The 21,707-nt window shown below is 47.5% G+C and overlaps 1 protein-coding gene across 3 annotated transcripts in view; it reads left to right on the top strand.

Annotated features, from left to right (window-relative positions):
• Positions 1-962: 962 nt before the first annotated feature.
• TSPAN2 (tetraspanin 2) overlaps positions 963-21,707 on the top strand; it is a 44,793-nt gene continuing 24,048 nt past the window's right edge. For all 3 annotated transcript variants that reach the window (XM_065403829.1, XM_065403830.1, XM_065403827.1), the window contains exons 1-2: positions 963-1,031; positions 11,882-11,984. In XM_065403829.1, coding sequence (XP_065259901.1) covers positions 963-1,031; positions 11,882-11,984 — 172 coding nt within the window. The remainder of the gene's footprint in view (positions 1,032-11,881; positions 11,985-21,707) is intronic.

Raw genomic sequence — 21,707 nt, 5'->3', positions numbered from 1 at the left:
TCACTTCTGAAAGGTTGCCGACCCCTGGTCTAGATAATAGTTTGAGACTGGACTAGATGACCTACTGAGGTCCCTTCCAGTCCTACATTTCTATGACTCTATGTCATGGCCCATTAAGGCTCCATCCCTATATAAGCCTCTTCTTTCCCCCTTACTATGTGTACAACTCCTGGATCCTTGACACTGAACGTTGCATTTTCATGCAAATCCCAGAAAGCAAAAGTCTGAGCAGCTAGGATTGGGAAAGTATCTTTAACATTTCCCCCTTTAGAAATGTTCTGTTCTTGAGTTTCATGGCGTGAACTCCCCCAGCAACAAAGCACAACCACCCCCCTCACCATCTCTGCTCCAAGTGCGGGGCACCCTTCTCTGCGTGCCCTCTCTGCTAGGAACACAGAGCAGCGTATGTATTAAAAACAAAACCCCCTCCCTGCCTAACCACCATCTGGGGCGCACACACTGCTCCCCCGGAGGTCAGACGGCATTAAGGACATGCACAAGCTCCGGCCACCGCCAGGCTATGTCAGGGAGGTGCTGGGATCCTGCAGTGAAGGAGGGAGGGGCAGCAGCCTAGAGAGAACCGGGGAGAAGGAAGGGGGCTGCTCAGGGAGTCCCTGGGAGCGTCCCCCAGCTGCCCGCCCGGACAGGCCAGTGGCTGAGAGGATGCAGATGGGAAGCTAGAGCCTTTTCTTTGCAATCCACCCCAAACGGCTGCCGAGGAGCCCGGCCCAGGGCGGCCCCGGCTGCGGGCCAGGCTGGCTGTAGCCGCCGCGCACCGGCAGGGGGGAGTCGCGGCAAAGCCCTAACCAGCCCCAGCACCGCCGCCGGCTGCACGGCACCAGGGGCGGGGTCTGCTCCTGCCCGCCCCCGCCGGGCCAGGCCCCCTCCTCCTTCCCCTGCACCTGCCTCCCGCCGCGCCCCGACTCGCCGGCAGCTCCCGGGGCGCGGAGCCGGAGCCCACCATGGGCCACCTGCGGGGCGGGATGCGCTGCATCAAGTTCCTGCTCTTCGCCTTCAACTTCGTCTTCTGGGTCAGTGGGGCCGGGGCCGGGGCCGGGCCGGGGGCCGCGCTGCCGCCAGAGCCTGGGGCTGCTCCGCGCTCCCCTGATGGCCACAGCAGGTTGGGGCGGGTGGGGGCCCTGCGGAGCTGGGGGCCGGGGTCTCTGTGGGGCGGGAGCTGGGAGGCTCTTGCGGGGCTCGCTTGTCTCGTGCTGCTCGCCCTGCGGGCAGGACTGGCACCCACCTCGGCTCGTCTGCTTCTCACAAACCCCCGGACCCGGGGAACCCCTTCCCGAGCTGCTCCCTCCCAACACCCCCTTCTCCAGGGACACCTACAAGCCATCAGCCAGGCGGGGAGGGGGTCGCTGGGCGGCGCCCGCTGGAGCCTGCTGGATCGCTGACCTCCAGGTGGTTAATCAGAATGAAAAGGGAATGTACATTTGACTGTTATATGTTCTACTTGGTTTTGGGGGGGGATCCCTTTCCTCCACCCTTCACATGGTTTTCACCGCCCCAGTCCCCAGGAGCAGATGCCACAGCTGTGCACCCATTGGGACACATTTCAGCCTGGCCTTACCCTGGATTTTGGTTTGGTGCTTGCAATTTTGCAGGCACAAATAATTATGGATGCTGTTTACATCACTTATGGATGCTGTTTACAGGTATTTAGGCATCTACAGATCAGGAGGAAATCTTGCCCATTCTATTTAAAGCATGCACTTGCACAGTAACAATATTTGTAGGTATGTTCATTGGGGGTGCTAAAATGTTGTCTTTTAGAATGCAGTCTTCCTTCATAGAAACAACCCTTAATTTCAGCATCCCCACAATCACATGCTGAGGGAGTAGTCACCAAGCCCTAGGTGCAGTTTTGGGTACACAAGTTGACTAATAGGCTTGCATAGTGTCGTTAGCAGTTTGGCTTAAGCTTCTCAAACTCTGCTCTTGATCTTGTAAACATTCTGTTCTGTGAGGCTCATTAGCAAGAATATTTCTTCGGGAGTGATGTTAATCGCTGAACTCCAAAAAAAAAAAAAAAGCCAAATTAATTTCTGATACTCTTTGCTTTTGACATAAAGCACACACACTCTGCTCCCCCAGTTCTAAATACCTACCAATGTTACCAGCAGCTAGAACAAAATAGCTAGTGATCTGTAGTGAAAGAGTATATGTGGGGTTTTGCCCAACCATACAGCAATAGAAATAAATAACTTCATCTATACAGTAACTCCTCGCTTAACGTTGTAGTTATGTTCCTGAAAAATGCAACTTTAAGCAAAAGGATGTTAAGCGAATCCAATTTCCCCATAAGAATTAATGTAAATAGGGGGGGTTAGGTTCCAGGGAAATTTTTTTCACCAGACAAAAGACATACATATATACATACACACACAGTATAAGTTTTAAACAATTTAATACTGTACACCGCGATGATGATTGTGAAGCTTGGTTGAGGTGGTGAAGTCAGAGGGTGGAAGAGGGTGGGATATTTCCCAGGGAATGCCTCACTGCTAAATGATGAACTTGCTTTTGGCTGAGCCCTCAGGGGTTAACCCACTGTTGTTAATGTAGCCTCACACTCTACAAGGCAGCAGGAATGGAGGGAGGGGAGACAGCATGGCAGACAGAGACACATACCCTGTGTGAGAGAGAGAGAGATGGGCATTGCTCCTTTAAGTACGCTGGCCGCACTCTAAGTACATTGCCTTGTTAAGTAGATCAGCAAGTTGAGACAGCAGCTGCTCCCAGGAAGCTCCCTCCATCCTGAGCCCTGTCGTGTCGTCCCCGCCCCCCCCCCCCCCCGGAGATGGGATAAGCAGGGTGCAGGAGCAGTGGAGAGGGGGACACACTGACATTAGCCTCCCCTTCCCCCCCCCCCCCCCCCCCAGCAAGCAGGAGGCTCCCAGGAGCAGCTCCAGGCAGAGGGCAGGAGCAGCACAGGGCAGTGGGGGGAGGGAGGGACAGCTGAACTGCTGGACAACTGGTAGCCTGCTGGGTGGCTGCTGCACAGGGAACTGAGGGGAGCAGGGAGCTGATGGGGGGCTGCCGGTCCACCCTGGTTCCAAGCCCCCACCAGCTAGCTGCAAAGGGCTGCTCTTCCTGCAAGCAGTGGACAAAGCAGGCGGCTGTGACGTTATAAGGGAGCATTGCACAACCTTAAACAAGCGTGTTCCCTAATTGATCAGCAACGTAACAATGAAACAACATTAACCGGGACGACTTTAAGTGAGGAGTTACTGTACATATTGGTTTAACAAAAATCATAGGAGCTGTTTATTCCTTGGCATCTGGAAATTGGTATTTTCCCAGTACTGTGCTGGTATCTGGGCTTGGGCAGTGCCGATAATCATGAATCGAAAGGGAAACAAAACCATCCATTGTTGGAAACCATGGTTCTAAATGTGGAAATATTTCCACAATTATGTAAAATTGCTTATTTGGATGTTTTGTCCAGTGTAGTTCTCATGTGGAGCTTTATTAAGCCTCCATGTTAGACTGTGAGAGCGTGGACCTGTGGCCTTCCAGCTGATACACCTTGTCTTGGTGATGTGGTAATAGGAGATGCTCTTGTTTTACACATAACCAAGACAGGAAAGAAGGATAAGTATCTCACCCAGTTGCAACAGTCACAGGATATGTTTGTTTCAGCACTGTGACTTTGCTCTAACATTGTGGGAAGCAAACTTCTTGGCAGTGCACATATATATCAAAAGAAAGCTATATAATTTATGTATTACTTCAAATTTAACTTTTAAAATACAGTATGCCTATCCAGTGCCCTGGGCTGCTTCCTTTTTGTTGTTGTTGTTTTGTTTTTTATAAACCTTAGGAAACGCCTCATCACGGAACAAAAAAATTCTTGATACAAAGAGAGGCAGAACTCAGCTGAGACAGCATCTTTCTTTAAAAATATAAAAGGGACATAGTGAACTTTCAGAGGTGCCCAGTTCTCCCCAGTCAACCAGTAAATCCACAAGCCAAGACATCCCACGCATTCCAGCAGCAAGCTCTCGTGACCCGAGCCTATGAACCTGGCATCTGCTGCTTTTTCAAGTTCACCTTATGCAGTGATGAGCTCCCAAAATCCTAATAACTGGTTCCCTACCGGGTCCTCGGCGGCACTTCGGCAGCGGGGGGGGCCTTCACTCGCTCCGGGATTTCGGCGGCTGGTCCTTCACCCGGAGTGAGTGAAGACACACACACACACATCCCGCCGCCGAAGACCCGGTAGGGAGCCGCGCGGTGAGTACAAGCCCCACGTGCCTGTCTCTTCCCCCCCCCATCCGACCCCAACCCACTTCCTGCCCCCGACTGCCCCCCTCAGAACCTGCAACCCATCAACCCCCCCGCTCCTTGTCCCCTGACCACCCCCTCCCGAGATCCCCCAACCCTAACTGCCCCCCAGGACCCTACCCCCTACCCAACTCGCCCCGCTCCCTGTCCCCTGACTGCCCCGACCCCATCCACCACCACCCCGACAGACCCCCGGAACTCCCACGCCTACCCAACCCCCCCGTTCCCCATCCCCTGACCGCCCTCCCAGAACCTCCGCCCCCTCCAACTGCTCCCTGCCCCTTATCCAACCCCTCCTCCCAGCCCCAGCCCCCTTACCATGCTGCTCAAAGCCGCAGGAGCTGCCGAGCTGCCCAGAGCACTGGCGCCAGAGGTGCGGCGTGCTGGGGCTCTGCGGGGGGGGGGGAGCGGGGGAGGGGCCGGGGGAGCCTCCACAGTTGGGAGCTCAGGCGGGCCGGACAGGACGGTCCTGCGGGCCGGAGTTTGCCCACCCACTGGCCCCTTTACAACCGGTTCTACACCGGCTTGTAAATTTAACAACCGGTTCTTGCGAACCAGCTCCAGCTCACCACTGACCTTATGAGACAAATGCTTTCCATCACAGTGTGGTCAGTTCATTGAACAACATCCTGATATGGTGATGAAACATCATTCCATTGCAGCACCATACTGATATGGGATGATGTTGCACCAGCCCTCAAAACTTGAGACCCTCTAATGGTCACTGGAAGGAAAGCGTAGCACAGTCTGTATTCTCGGGGCCTGCTCAAAATTAGAAGGCCCAGCTGTGAGCAGGCTCCTTCAGTGTACAGATATGTGTACATACCTACCGTGTTTGCTCACTAGGGGTGACTAGGCATTCAGGGACTTCTCTACATGCACACACAAACACGCTCTGTGTATCATCAATGAGAGTAACTGGGCTTCCCACACATACATTCCATTTCATATAGGTACTTTTTAGTGCCCTCATCACCATAGTATGTGAGTGCCTTCCAGTAGTGCATTAGATGGTGAGACTAGTATCCGTCATCCGTGCTTCATTCCATCTCCCCATCACACAGCACAAAGAATAAATAATAATAATGTGTGTCAGGGCAGGGCCCAGGAGCCCCCGGCATGGACCAGGACCCCATCGAGCTAGGTGCTGTACAAAGACAGAACCAAAAAAGGTCCCTTCCCCAAGGAGCTTACTGCCTAAGTAAAAGACAGGAGACAACAGGTGGATACAGACCGATGTGAATAAAAGGAAACAATGAGACAGTATTGGTCAGTATGACAAGCAGTGGTCTCAGCACATCTGCATGAGAGCGACCTGATGCTCTTCAGATGCACACTCAGTTCACACCATATGCTGCCAGTTGAGTTTTGGTCACTTCCGATAGTAATCAAAACATCAGATGGTTCATCTAAAGTTATAGAAGATAAATATGTTCCCTTAGCACTTGTGTGTACTTTAAACATCACTGGCTTTGTAAGTGCTTTATTGAGTGGCTTGTAAGTTTCTAGCAAAATTATCTTTGGGGCTGAATTTTCTCATTTTTCTTTTCAGTGGTTCTTTTAAAATTATTATGCAGGTATTTTGAAATGGAGTGAGGGGGATTTCTGCTCTTTTAAAGATAAAATCCTACTTGTGCCTTTCTCTGCCTGGATAACTCAAAGCCAGTTTGGACAAAAGTTGCCATCTATGTCATCCTGTGCACCCACATGGCACAAGTGCAGATGTTCTAGAGATGCAGTAGATACATAGATTAGATAGAGAGGGGTGTGGGTTTGCTAAGTCTGCAAAAAAACAAAAACAGCTTCAAAGATAAAGAAGTTACAAACAGGTGAAAACAGCATCCCTCATGTACCAGTGGGTGGTATGTCATTTGCCTACCAGAAAAGGCAGCGCAGTTTTCCACATACAGTCAAACATTGCAAGAGACTTAAAGTACCCCAAAGTACTGCCAAACATACTAATAAAATTCTGCTCCCCATGTATTACTAAGACCTTCTGTTTAGCAACAGATCGTTGTCAGTCACTGGAGTGGTCTTTTCAGGCAGGGTATGTACAGGGTCCTCGAGAGTCTTTGCATACACCAGACGTGGCAAGAGTTCCCCTGTCTTTGAGATGGCCGTGTAAGGAGCACGATTGTGTTTGGAGTCTTTCTGGATGTCAGTGCTCTAGAGGTCATGGAGTGGGACTCCGAAGCAAACGTGCAATGTAACAATGCATGTTGGGGCTTGCTGTTAGTACCGCTTCCAAGGCTGAGGTTTTATTTGCGCAGAAGTCAGGAAATACAAGGAGCTGGTTCCCACAAATGTACTTCAGCTGCGAGGGGGCTTAGTTATTGTTGCTGTGGGAGCCGTCACCTCGAATCCCTGCCTTTAGTGTGTTTAATATCTTATCCTTATTGCATCAGTCTAGTTTTTGCCTTTTAATATAATTTTCTTAGCAGGAGTTTGTGCAGGGTGCCAGTGCACAATTTAAGACACACAGTGAGGTATCTATCATAGTTTTAACAACAGGGCCAGTTCTGGTGATGTCTAGTTGAATACGAGCTAAAGGAAACTCTGTAATAATACAGCTATTAGCGATAGTATTAGGCTGAAAGGCCCTTTCCCAGGGCACCCTTTGACCTCTCAGCCGGAATCACACCTGTTGCTCATTGCCCCAGTGTCCAATAGCCCAGGGGCCACACCTCTCACTCACTCCCCCAGTGCCCAGGTCCTGCCCTGCTTGGGGGCTGCACCTGTCACTTATCCTAGGCACATCCTGGCCTGTTGGCTGTGCAGGGAGCCAGTAGCCCATTTCCTTTCTCAGTGCTAATCCTCCTTGGAGCTGCCACTTGAGCAGAAGGAGGTTAGTGGTAGGATTGCTTTGATATTTACAAACACAAGATGGCTTAGATTTTCCACTGCTGGAAAGCAGGGAGAGGAATCAAAGTCTGCTAACCAACACCATGGCTTAACAACTTCTGACAGCCCCTGGAGATGTTGGCTATACACACAGGACCTCAGCTCCCATAATTGCAAAACAATACAGCAGGGTTTAATGGTGGTGTTAATAGGGATGTAAATACCGTTTAAAAAGTTAACCATTTAAACAAAATATTTTTAACCGTTTAACGGTTAACCAATTAAAGCATCGGTGGCTGGGGCTGATCCGGTCGCTGGGATTGGGGCCGCTCCGGCTGGCGCGGGGCTGCTGGGGCCAGCCAGCCAGCCTGGGGGTTAACGGTTAGGCACATTAACTGGTAAGACTAATGTTAACATTTTACATCCCTAGTTGTTATCAACAGTGTAGTTACAGCTCTTTGCCAGATATCCAAGCTCTCAGGGAGAGCTGCTCTAGATAAAATTGCCTGGGGTAATATTTATTTTCCAGTTTGATTAGTGATAATATAAAAGGATTTCTTTGCCATCAGCAATTTCTGTCTCTTGTAGGCAAATGATTTCCTAGAATTATACCATTAGCATGACCTGCATGTTGTAAAAGTGTTCAGTACGACAGGGCAGGGCCATTGGGTACCTAGAGAAGTGATTTTAGGAAGCTGTTGTATATTTGTAGCCTTTAATGTGAGAAGTGTTTGTCCATTTAAAAAAAAATAGTCACAGAGGCTGGTCCAGCTCCGCATTTCATCTCTCCTCACATCCACTATGTTTCTCAGCTGGAAACAAGAAGGAGAACCAGCACCAGGTCACCAGGCAGCTCTCTGTGCACTTTGAATAATTAAACCCAAGTTACATTCTCAGCAGAAAGTATGTGATATTGTAACACTGACCCTATATAAAACCCATTCATAGCTCCCTGCCTCTGTACACCAGGGGAGAGAATGCTAAATAGGACACAATTCTCTATGTTCTCGCCCACTGCTAACTCTCCAAGTCTGCAGAGCTTTCTTGCGACTGAAGTTCTAGCCAGTATGAAACATGCCATTGTCAGTACGGAAAATATTTGATCTCATTCAAACAGCCTTCTGCCTCTTTAGCAGTTCAGTGGGGCTTGCCCAGAGCTACCTCCATCAGTACCTAGTAGAAAATGTGTATATATAATACTTTGGATTCAGAATACCTGTAATTTTCCCCATGAATTTATGTTGTAAATAACCCCTCCTAGGTTATTCTGACAGAAGGGCTGTAACCTGTTAGTCAGCTGATCGGTATGTATCCTTGTACCTTCTCCTCTGGTACTGCTTAAAAGCCTTCTGGAAACACAGACTTGCTCTGATCGCTGCTTTGTATCCTGAGCAGGGAGATTCAGACTAAATATGGTCAGAAGGGTGCAGACTATGGAACCCAAACTTGTTAAACAACTAAAGGATGATAAAGGCATTTTCTTTCATAGTATCACTTTTGGGGGGGCAGTCTTGCTATCACTGTATTTACGTCTCACACCTAACAGTCCCCCTTCGGCGAGGTTTCCCATAAAGGAAGGAAAGAAGAAATCTGTTGTGACTGATGGAGCCACACTGGCAACTAAATGATACAGCTTTGGCTGGCAGGCACGCTTAAAGGGAATATCTGAGTTTGCCTGTAGTAGCTCTCCTATTGAAATTGCTTCTCAGTTAAGAGCCTTTACAGTCGTACTCAATGAAAGACATGCAACCCAGTCTGACTGGATGAATGTTTCCTAGGCAAGTCTGGGGTCCCTTCAGCCAGCTATGGGTCATTTAGGAAAAGTTGATTCCATAGAGACATTTCTACCATATATGCCATTTGCAGTTTCATACTCTGCAGTTTTCCTGAAGTATGTTTAACTACTGAAAGTCTAGCAGGCCCAATTCATGGCATAAATGACACCGAAAACACACATTTCCAGGGCAATACATTAACATCTTAATAGAATTATTTAAAAGGACACACATACTTTTTAAATAGCTTTTCACTCTTTCCCCCTTCTTTTGCATACTCTGTCAGAAGCTGACCGTTTCAGCCTTTTCTTTTAGGCAAATGTAGGTGGGGTATTTTCCCCTTTACCTTGTAGGTTTTGAATAAGGTTAAACTGAACACAGCTCCTTTTTTGTTTAAGTGCCACAGTTCCAATGGATACAGTGCCAATGTGCACAGTGCACTGGGAGTGCTGGCACTCAGCTGCAGCTGTGAATCCAACAGGACCAGGACAAAGCTTTGTGTTCTGTGATTTCATGAAAATAATGGCTATTGTGTCTTGTTTAATGTATTGAGAAAGAAGACAGGTTTCAATCGCTCTGTTCCTGATTGGCTGGGAAGTTGCTTTACATGCACACAGCTCTGACACTATCAAAACTTGGCTGAACCTAGAAGGCACATGTAGCCCAAGTAAACCTGAATTTCCCAATAACTCCTACTGGTGACCCTAATAATCCTAAGGCTAGCCCATGAGTCTGGCTCAGGAGTCTCTGGCAGTATGATCGGGGCACTGGGGGACACTTGGCTTGTGTACAATGATGAAGTTCACTCCAGTCCATTTGCTTAGGGAAGGCTGTCACTGTGTAGGTAGAGTTAAGCCAGGCCCCAGAGCCAGGCCAACAGTTTGCTTTCTTCCCTGTTGCTCCCTTTCAGCCCATCCCCTCAAGTGCTGCTTCCAGTTTGTGCTGAATTCACTTGCACCAGTACTGAACAGGTGCCCAGTAGGACGAGAGAGACCCAGACAGACCCATCTTTGGCATCTACTGTCAGATAGATGCCAAAGATGTGATGAAGCAGTGGGCTTCCCCACCCTCCTCCAGGTTGGGCAGCGGCTGCAGATTTTGGCTCTGGACTCGGTCAACAGCGTTTGTTCTGTTCTGTGTTGGCTTCATCTTTACCTAAATTAGCTTTGTGGGATGAAAGCTGTTGGTATTGGCCCTGAGCTCTGGTTTGCAGGGTCATTCTGAAGCAGCCTCCAGTCCCCACATTGGTGGAGCCCTGGCAGAATTTCCCTTAACAGCCAGGCTGATGTCTATGGTTTTCATGGTCCTCTTTGAAGTGTCTGGATTTGATCCATGCTGATGTGACCGGTTCAGACAGATAACCTAGAAGGTATTTTTGCCCTTATCTACCATAGGAGTGTCCTTTGCGGAGCACCAGGAAATCGGCCATTTCTGCATTGACAGTGCACTTAAATGCTCTGCACTCAATTCCTCTAGGGGAGGATTGGGTCTGATCCTGCAAAGTGCTGAACACCTCTACCCCAATAACATTAGTGGGAGCTGGGGGACTCCTCAGCTCCCAGAAGAGGCTTAGCACTTTGCAGAACTGGGCTCATTATCTAAACATTTCTCCTGAGCTGACATTCCATTGCACTGGGTTTGTATTTGTATCAAATGGGATTCTTCTTGATGTTTGAAAAAACGGATACCTTCTTTGCTAGACACGCGTATGGTCAGAGTGTCCCTCATTGGGACAGTGCCCCTAACTCCCTGCTGGGGCTCTTGGTTCAGTAGTGAAGACTGTCCTGTACTAAAAGGCCACTATTACTCCCTGAAGCACTAGGGTTGTCCTTGGTGGCATCCCCTCCAAGGGCTGATCAGGCCTAGCCCTGCTTAACTTCAGCACATTCCCCCCAGTGAAGTATGATCCTTTTTCTGAATCTTTTTTTCCTGGTTTGAACGTGCCCCTAATCAGAATCTGGCGTGTCTCATGTGGACAATGCCATTTGGCAGCTTGACCTCCTGAAACAGAGAGACCCTCATTTATAACGGAGGTGGGGGAGGAGTGTGTGCCCTGGCCTCATCTTCCTCAGAGATTCAGAGCAGCCACAGGCTGGGCCCATTGCATCCGTGCTCCTCCTGACCATGCAGCAGGGCCAGCGACACACTGGCAGGGGACTCGCCCGGCTCTAGTGTCTGTTTATTCAGCTTCACAACGGCCACAAGATTTTGGTTGAAAAACAGTCAGTGAAGTTATTCCTCTCCCAGTAGCTCTGTCTGTGTGAAGCCAGCGTGGGCCGGCACCACCATCTCAGCTCCTGGACATGCACCAATTCCAGAGACCTCAGACTTATGTTCTGGGCTTAGAGTAAGCTGGGTTGGCCTGCCTTCAAATTACCTCGGTTGGGTAACTGTGGTGGTCAGGAGCGGAATGGGGAGTGGCTGTGGGGCTAGGAGGGAATGAAGACACAAGAGAGGAAAATGAGATTTTCCCATTAGGGAACTTTCCAATCGGTGTTTGAACACCACCAGGATACACCCAAGTAACAGCACATTGGGCGAATTCTCCAAATTCTGCCTGTTTGGACTTGCGGGAACTAGCTGTGGTAGCCTGAGCACTGGCGCCCTTCCCCTATGCCTCTGGTTGGGCCCTATCATTTTGTGTGGCACTCAGAACCTACAAGGCTGTTTGGGGCCATTTTGATGAATGGATGAGGTTGGTTCTTTATAATGTTTGAAAGTCATGTTTGAAATGGGTTGAAAAGCACTGTGGTGTTAAAGAGTCAGAGGAGAGGATAAGGCCAGTTGTTCTGTAACAGAAATTCATTGGTATCCAATATTGGGAGGGGCCTGCTGAGTTCTGCGACTTTATAATCCTGCAGTTTTGGAGTTTCCAGGAAGCACAAGGAGTCACCCGTTGCAACTCTTTGGCATGTTCCAGCTCTTTCCGGCCCTTTGCAGTTCAGTTATTAACTGGCCTGTTTGCTTTCCAGCTGGCAGGGTTGGCTGTCATTGCCTTTGGACTATGGCTGCGATTTGGTGGGGTCCTGGGAGACTTAACTTCGGAGGAAAAATCCCCAGAGTACTTCTACATGGGTAAGTTAAGGCGCTTAGACTTTGGCTGTATCTCCAACCTCAGTTTCACCAGCAGGTACGATCCCAAACACTACTTTACACGACACATACAAAAATGGTGCTTAAAAGGTCTGACAGGTGAATGGCACGAACCTTGTCTCCTGCCCTTCCATGCCACATCAAGTGACAGCCTCTCTCAATTCTCTCCTTGGCAACAACTTTTGCAGACCTGAATTAATTCCTAAATATGATTTCATAGTTGAATTTTTCTGTAATGCTGGTGCTTATGAAACAGAAACTGGGAAGGATTGCGCACTCATTCAGGTCTGCCCACCACAGCACCCTTTGAGGCCTTTCCTTTCCGGTGCTAGCCAGCAGCGTGGTGAAATTGGAGTGATCCATATCCTGCCACATTAGAAACAGTGGCAAGAACATGTTTCCATGAGGTTGCCACAAGATCATTTCTGCATATTTCTGGTACAGCTCCAAACACAAGGGGAGGACTTACTGCTCATCGCTTCTTCTTGCCCCTGCACACACAGACCCCCAGTGTTGTCTCAGTGGAATTGGAACAAATCCTGCCATGATTGAAAAGTAGAATTGCACTGTCGTCACCTCCAGAATTGTTCCCCCAACCTGAGCAGTGACTAGCCCAGCTCCTCAGCCCTAGGGCACTTTACTTGGTCTTATGTAAATGTAAAGATGTAATTTTTCCAGAGTTCCAGATGTGCTTTTCAAGCGCTGTTGGGGTGTTCTGGGGGCTCCAGATGTTACATGTATATTATGTGCCTAATTGGTTATTGTGCATTGGCTGCCTGTGGTTTCATACTTCCCATTTCTTCATCCATCCATTGTCAATTGTGAGACGTCTCCCATGCCCTTGATTTGTTTCCCCTTTCCTCTGTGATCATATTAGGAGAAGTCAGATTCAGTCTATTTTAAGCTTTAAGCGGGTTCATTCAGTGCAATCTGATTATCACAGTCATTTCATCCTTGTCCAATGCCAAGTGCAGAACAGCAGCTGAGGAGCTCCAGAGAGAGAGAAAATCCTGGCTGCTAGTGTAAGAGTATTAAATATGAATCACTGGAGGAGTTGAATGCCTGCCAGAAGTGAAAGCTGACCCAGAGGCAGTGCACGGCACCAGTTATTTCTACCCTGGAATCTTAGTCCAAGTTTAACCCTTTCGCCAGTTACCTTTAAATGTCCATTGTACAGTTAAGAATTGACCCTAACCCCAGTCTCTTGGTGGGTCAAATGACACTATATCTGTCATTTAGAAGTTGTTATTTGACCGTAGTGCTCCTGCAAGTGAGGGCCTCAAGGTTTTGCCTACAGCCTGGCATCTTGCAAACTTCACTTGCTCAACTCTCCTAATGCACATCCATCCTGGCCTGTAGAACTCTTGCTACTCCAGTCCTGGGCCCCATTCATCTCAGTTCTGATCCATAGCAATTCTGTCTTAAACAATGCAGCCAGAGGCTCACAGCTCACTATGCAATAGTTTAGAAACAGGAAGGGAGGAATACTATGTCCCGTTAAAACTGAAGTGGACATTTAAGGAGGCAGACTGCAATTATTCAGATTGGAATTTGGCCAGGACACCAGGTCAACACCCCTTCACTGCAAAATGTCCCACAGGATTTTTAATGAATTGATCTCTCCTACAAAAGATGTTACCTCCAGCAGAACATACTCTTTGCAGCATGCTGGGGCATCATTCTGAGCCCGTTGTGAAATGATACCTGGTGAATTGCCCACACCATGTCCTGGAGGTCTTCCCCTCCCCATGTGTTTCTGAAAGGCCTAAGAGACCTGAGGAGACACAAAGTTATTCTGTTCATCACAATCAATTACTGCTGGTTCATTTATAGCCAGTATGAAATGGATAGATGGCTAAACCCTGACAAACAGCCTGTGATATGCATTAAGGGATGCAGTGATGTTCACAACCTCTTAATATCAGAGGGGTAGCCGTGTTAGTCTGTATCCACAAAAACAACGAGGAGTCCAGTGGCACCTGAAAGACTAACAGATTTATTTGGGCATAAGCTTCCTTGGGTTAAAAACCCACTTCAGATGCGTGGAGTGAAAATTACAGATACAGGCATAAATATATATTGACACATGAAGTAGAGTGCCTGGCTCACTACAAAGGCAATTTTCTCTCTCTTGGTATTGACACTTCCTCATCAATTATTGGGAATGAACCACATCCACCCTGACTAAATTGGCCTTCAACATTGGTTCTCCACTTGTAAGGTAACTCCCTTCCCTTCATGTGCCAAAATAAACCTCTTAATGTAGATTCCATCATCCTTGCTATGCAAAAAGTCGTTTCCTCTGGCGAATGTCTAATGGGATCTCTGAAAAGTTTAAGCTGCTGCTGTAGCCTTAAATGGAAATGCCGAGTGTTTAGATTTTGATCTTTTGAACAGAGGCTTTGAGAATGTCCTTGTAAAAGTTCAGCCGTATCTCCTGATCCAAAACTGGATTTAATTTCTGCCATGCTAATTTTCTTTGTCTGGGTATCTGTAGAACCCTGACACTGCAGAACCTATCTGCTAAGAGGGGAAGTTGAGGAACAGGACAGAAATGTACTGGGAAACCCTTTGAACCTACACTGTTGACTACACAGTGTCCAGTCAAATCCCAGCTGAATAGTACTGTGGCCTTTGGGCAGTTTGGCAGGACTGTGCTATTAGCAAAGATGTTAGCACCTTCTACATCATGAAGAGCTAGGAAGAGAGTCAGTGTTTCTCTGTGCAGCAGGTTGTTCTGTTCAGGTGCTTGAACCTCACCCATTGCTGAGGTGCCCCAAGCACTTGACTCTCATAACTGTCAGGTATGAGTCACCCCTCCCATTTTGTCCACTGGGGCCTATTCAGAGAGTCCAGGAGTCTCATTTTTCCAGGGAGTGCACAGGAGCTGTGTATGTATCTTCTGTTCCAGACAAACTGGCCCCTTCGTGCTGACAGCCAGGATTTTACAGCACCGAGTCCTAGTGCAGTGTGTGTTTGTGCGATGGAAGGGGCTGCCGCTCAAGGGCACTGCTGTCATCAATGTGACAGGGAGATATAAATATGTTTGGTTATATTAAAAATCTTTCCTCCAGCCTGTTTATAATGGCAGCTCTGCAGCCACTTTCTCCAAGCCTGAGGATCCAGATCCTCACGTGTAATCATATCCACTCCGAGGCAGTGCTGGGACCTGCATTAGAGCTGCTTTCAGAGTCTGCTTTGTAGCTATGTTGGAGGTAGCTTTTGCACCATTCTGTCCTTTTGGCATGCTCCACGTGGCTGGGAAAGGTGAGCAGCAAGGAACAGCTTAGCAATATGCACACTTGACATAGGGGAGACTCTAGAGAACCAGGAAGAGAAAACAATCTATTCTACTGAAAAGGATAACAAAACCAAGAGGAAAGCATTAGAGCAGTGAGTGTAACATCTGCTGTGGGACATCCTGGGAGAGCTCCTGGGGACTCCAGTCTGATCAGCATAGGACTGTTCTACACTCCTTTTTTGTACCACTAAAACTATATCAGTTTAGAAAGAGGGATGGCTAAAGCGGTGCAACTCGCTAGTGTGGACAGTCATACTGGCATAAAGGTGCTTCAAAATGAACTATACTGATAAAAGGACCTTTACACTTGTATAACTGCATCCACACTAGGGAGCTACACTGCTTTCAACCATTTCCAAACCAGTTTATAGAAGTAAAAAAATGGGGTGTAGACCAGCTCATAAACTCAGTCATGGAATTCATGTTGAACTTGGCTGCGTGAGGCTTGTTCTCTGAGGAGATATCTGCCACAGAAGAGAAGGGTTGTGCAGAGGGAGTGTTACACTTAGTTTTAGGGCACTGGCCGTAATCTCCTTCTGGAGGAGCATGGATTGAAGGACATGGTTAAAACCGGGCAGATGGAATGTAGTTAACAGGCCGAATGGACTGTGCTGTGGTGGGTTCTAAGGCCACTCAGACTGGCCTTCAACATTGGTTCTCCACTTGTAAGGTAACTCCCTTCTCTTCATGTGCCAAAGGGAGACACATTCTGCTCATATGGTACCTGATTTGAACTGGTTTCCCTCTCACACTTATTTATGGTGGGGTTTTTTTCCTGCATCTGAAATATTTTTTACTTTAACATGATTGATAATATACCCCTGTATTTTCCATTTGGCTGGCATGAACCACCCCAATAGCCTTGTCCCTCACCAGCAATCAGGCATCTTCTTTGCCCCCTGGATTTAGTCCTGGCTGCACTTGCCAAGCAGTCCAGCCAACTTTTCCACTCACTGAAATATTCCTCTTGGTTGGAGACCGACTGGGAATTTTGACATAGGCCGATTTCTGTGTCAGAGGCTCAGGGCCATCTCTGGTTTGGCTTTTTGTTGGTGGTCTCATTACAGTTCACAAGAGCAGGATTGGCAGGAAGGGTATATTTTAGCACCATAGTAATCAAATCCTTTGACCCCTGCAGTCTCTCACCCCATATCAGTGGGCGTGACACATGCTGAAATTGAGGTTAAGGTTCCAACTGTTTATAAATGTATACACAGAGCAAGAGGAGGCGAGGCAGCCATCCTAAGCCTTAGCGAACTGCACACACTGCCTAAACTGAGGTTCTCGCACCTGATAGCAGAAATGCCAGTGCCTCTGTTTTACACCATTTAACAGCATGTGTTTTATGTCTCTGCTGTAAGCAGTGAGATATAATGGCAGCATTTGTGCCAGCTGTGATTATGCTCTCAAACAGTGATTTTTTTCCCATTAGATTTCATGATGAATCTTCAAAGTCTCTTTCCTTTAATTATCTTCTTTCTGGGATATGGTTACAGTGCTGGGCCACTACTATGCAGACACATCTCGTTTGTGTTGTCTGCACTGGTCGAAGGGAACAAAGATCTGCAGGAAGAGGGAACTCCTTTTGATTGTTTCTTTCCTGGGACCATCATGCCAAGAAATCTGAAATTAAGTGGCTTGCTTTCTTTGGGAAGGAAAGTGAGCCTGGTTCATGTGCGCCACACTAAAGGGGATAGTGACACCTGGGTGAACCCAAGATTTTAGTTGAGTGCATTTCATTGTCTCTGTTTGGTAATTTCCCATTCCTGAATGAACTTCTCATGCTGGTAGGGATGTTACCTGTGGGGCCACTGCTTTTAAATTTAAAATGCTAAAGCCCAAAATGAAGACAATATGATCCTGTCAAACAGGACGTTAAGTTTGTGATGTGAGAACTGACATGGGGAAGCTTCTATAGCAGGGAGTTAAAGCAACAATACGTGACACTCCAGCACAAGGGCTCCCAGACCAGCCCTCTCATCCGCCCGCAGAGTCAAGTTAGAATTCCCTGTGTGGCGCTCTGAGGAATCTCTCTTCCCTGTGGCAGTTGGGGTGTTCAGCCCCACGGGTCCTAGACTTTCCCAGGTGGGGGCTGGGAACAAAGCCTTCTCCTAGGCTCTGGACGTCACTTTTCCACTTGTCTGTTAGAACTTGAGTCTGTTGGTGTTTATGGGCCAGTTCAAGACCCAGCTCTTTCCTCCAGCGTTGGCTGGGCAGAAGGGGAAGGTCTGTGTTCTGGCCCCACAGAGCAGGCTGAAGGGCACTCACTGTATATCTCCTAGCAAGTAAAATATTAAACCACAGCATTGTCAGTTTCAGTTTATATTTTACTGTATGTATCCAGTCCATGTTGCCTTGAAATGTACTAGGAAAACTGATCTGTGTGAATGAATCAGCCTGGATGATAGCTCCCTGCAGCACACTCGGCTCAGAAGCGCAGCACTCCCTTCACATTACAAGTTCTTCACCACTTTATGACGTTGTACTTTCTCCACCCCAGTTATATAATCTGATCGTTTGTGGGGGCTAGAGTGGCTGTGGTTGGAAATACAGTGAAGGCTGGGGCTCTCCTTTCAGATCACTGAGGAGGCTGAATGATCCTGCTAGCTTTGAGTGGCTATAACGAGACAGTGCATGCTTTAGGATATGAAGTCATGTCTGCAGCAGAAGGATATTAGCAGCTTTTCTCCATAGTGGTGGGTGCCCACGCAAACAGGAGCAGCCCAGCAGCATGACACCATATGAACTGCAGCTGTCTACTCCTGTGCTCAGACCATTTTCAGTGCCACCTAGATGTGTGTTTTGGGTCAGGCACCATATCCTGAGTCAGCACTTTAAAAAGTCCTGTTCAGTCTCTTCCGAATCCACAAGCCCATCAAATTCCAGCAGGCCTTTAAAATTAGAACTGGAGGCAAAAGCAGCGTCTGCACAGAGAGGCACAATTCCACACCTGACACCTTCTGCCCAGGGACTGGGAATTGCTGGTGGCAATCATGCCATTGCACATCAACTCTTACCTTGCAGATACTTTTAACCCCCACCTTAGATTCAGGTGGTAAACTCGACTCTCTCTTCTCCTGCAGTCAGAGGAAGGTTTGTATAGAAAGGACCCTGAGTGGAAAATGAAAGCTACTGTACTGAAAGCCATTAAAGGAAAAACTGATTCAAAACTGAAACTGTTAGACGCTCCTCACCTTGCACTGGCTTTTATCACCTTCCGAGCGCTCCTGAGAGCCAGGACCCTTCCTGTGCTGGCATGGGGAGGTCAGGTAACCATGCAATAAGAGTTCAGACAACAAAAAGCTGTTTAAATACACTGATCATAGAATCATGGAACTGTAGGGCTGGAAGATCATCAAGTCCATCCCCCTGTGATGGGGCAGGACCAAGTAAACCTAGACCATCGCTGACCGATGTTTGTCTAATGTGTTCTTAAAAACCTCCTGTGATGAGGATTTTGCAACCACCCTTGGAACCTATTCTAGAACTTAATACCTTTATAGTTGGAAAGTTCTTCCTAATCTCTAATTTAAATCTCCCTTGCTGCAGATTAAGCCCCATTACTTCATATCCTTCCTCCAGTAGACCTGGAGAACAATTGATCCCCATCCTTTTTATAACAGCCCTTAACATATTTGAAGACTGTTCTCAGATCCCCCCTCAGCCTTCTGTTCTCAAGGCTAAACATGTCCAATCTTTTTAACCTTTCTTCAGAGGTCAGGTTTTCTAAACCTTTGATCATTTTTGTTGCTCTCCTCTGGACTGTATCAATTTATCCACCTTTTTGCCAGGAATTGTATGCAGTACTCCAGCTGAGGCTTCCCCAGTGCCAAGGGGAGTGAGACAATTACCTCCTCTGTCTTGCATGGGATATTTCAGTTAATACACCCCAGAATGATGATAGTCCTTTTTTTTGCAACTGCATCACCTACTCGACTCATTCAATTTATGATCCACTCTAATCCCCAGGTCCTTTTCACCAGTACTGCTAGGCAGTTATTCCCTATTTTGTAGTTGTGCATTTGATTTTTTTCCTTCTAAGTGTCGTACTTTGCACTTACCTTTTATTGAATTTTGTCTTGTTGATTTCAGACCTATTCTCCAATTTGTCAAGGTCATTTTGAATTCTAATCCTGTTCTCCAAAGTGCTTGCAACCACTTCCAGTTCGGTATCATCTGCCAATTTTATAAGCATACTCTCCACTCCATTATCCAAGTCATTAAGGAAAATATTGAAAAGTACCAGACCCAGAACTGACCATGTGTGACCCCACGTAGATACACCCCCAAGCTTGACGGTGCTGTATCTTCTCGGGTTTTACATTTTCCATATCCTCCGAATCGGGAGGCATTTAATGAGTATAATGAGCCCTTTAACCAAGAAAATACATTTTAAACTGATTTCTTTGTCTCTTGAAGAGATGCTGGGTGATGAATCTGCCTTCACTTTTCTTCTCTTTCCTTGCGTGGAGTTGCCATTTCTTGTAGGTCTCCCCCCTGCAGCAGCAGCTGTTTAACTTAGTTTCATTAATGCACCTGCTCTTTAACTCTGTAACTATGAATGACACATTTCCCTCCCCAGGCCTATGATTCTTTTATATAAAGCACTTACAGATCACCTTGGCACCTGCCATTGTGATTGTTGCTCTCCCCTATGACAACACCATTTAGCAACAGGCTGTCTGGGTCCCAGCTGCCCTACCCCCCTGTGATTCACTGAGCTGATTGAAAACTGATTCTGGGGTCAGGATCTAGTCAGACTACCAGAAGTTAGACTCCTAGCTGTACGGTTGTTCCTAGTCCAGACCCTGTCATCAAGACAATACTTGCCTTAATTCTAGAAGCAGACACCCTAAAGCACGTAATTCAGTTGACTGGGGATAATAAATTCCTGGTTGGCTATTAACAAATGAAGAACATTTTGCTGTGACCTTGCATGACAATACCTAAAGCCCAGGCACATATAGGTTTCTTAAATTAGATCCCTTATACGTCACACACCCTCTTCTATTTAGAATATCCCAGTTTTAGAATCAGCTCTCTAAAAAGGGATAGAAAATGGCTTATAGAAAAAGGAACAGCACAAAAAAACTGATTGTATCATGTGGAAAGTGTCCTACCATGTGTTACACTCTAACAGAGCTGGAAACACTCGCAATGGGACTATGCACTGGGAGTATCAAGAGGAGATTTTAATGGACACTTTAAAGAAGCCAGGATCCTCTCTAGCTTCTGCCCCATCTCAAATGACTCTGAGCACCAGGAGTGGCGCCAGAGTTTTTGCCGCCCTAGGCGGCAGCACTCCTCTGAGCATTCGGCGGCGGGGGTCCTTCTGCTCCGCATCTTCAGGGCCCTTTGGCGGCGGGTCTTGGAGCGAGTGAAGGACCCGCCGCCGAATTTCCGCCGAAGACCCGGAGCGGAAGGATCCCCCGCTGCCGAATTTCCGCCGAGGACGGCAAAATGCCGTCCCCCAAATCCTACCTAGGACCGCCTAGGGTCGCCTAGTGGAAGCGCCGGCCCTGCTGAGCACAGATGATAAGACAGATTTGGAGCAGAGACATGTTACGGCTGCAGATATTAAACTAGCAATTTATGCCAAAATCTTATAATTTCTCATCTGCCCAGTATGAGCTGTACTGCCAAGTTTATTAATGGACTGTATATACCAACAGTTTTACATGTGCTCCAAAAGCCAAGGTTGAGGCAGTTGATTTAAACAACCTGGAAGGGATGGTCCTCATTATTCTCTTCACTGTTGTGCACTTGCACCCAGAAATTCTCCATGTTTGCATTCAAACATCACAAGGGCAGTACACTTCGTAGTGCTGACATAACTACAGGTGCTGGGAGATAAACCTTTGAAGAGATTTACACAGCGGTAGGGAATATAACTTTTCTGTCACTAATCAAGCCGCATGTAATCTTGAAGTCTACTGGGACTGTTGAAGCTCCATTAAAAATTGTCTATCAGGTCTAATAGACTAGCATACACTGGTATCTTATTTAGATATTAGCTCAGTGTTTTATAGCACATGCGCCCTGCATACTACCTCCATGTTCTGGCATAGACAATGGCTGCACTATGTTAGTTTGTACATTCTTGCAACGTAATTATTTAGGGTTGTGAAAGTGATTTAAGATGGGGGAATAAGCAACAGTCAGGGTGGTTAAACACTGGAATAAATTGCCTAGGGAGGTTGTGGAATCTCCATCTCTGGAGATATTTAAGAGTAGGTTAGATAAATGTGTATCAGGGATGGTCTAGACAGTATTTGGTCCTGCCATGCGGGCAGGGGACTGGACTCGATGACCTCTCGAGGTCCCTTCCAGTCCTAGAATCTATGAATCTATGAACAGTAGTAGGCTAATTCTACTCTGAGCGTGTGTTGTACAGTGCCTAGCCA

This window comes from Emys orbicularis, chromosome 4, assembly GCF_028017835.1.
Source record: "Emys orbicularis isolate rEmyOrb1 chromosome 4, rEmyOrb1.hap1, whole genome shotgun sequence".
NCBI classification, from domain to species: Eukaryota; Metazoa; Chordata; order Testudines; family Emydidae; genus Emys; species Emys orbicularis.
Note: the sequence above shows the minus strand (reverse complement) of the source record. Positions and strands in the feature narration are given on the sequence as shown.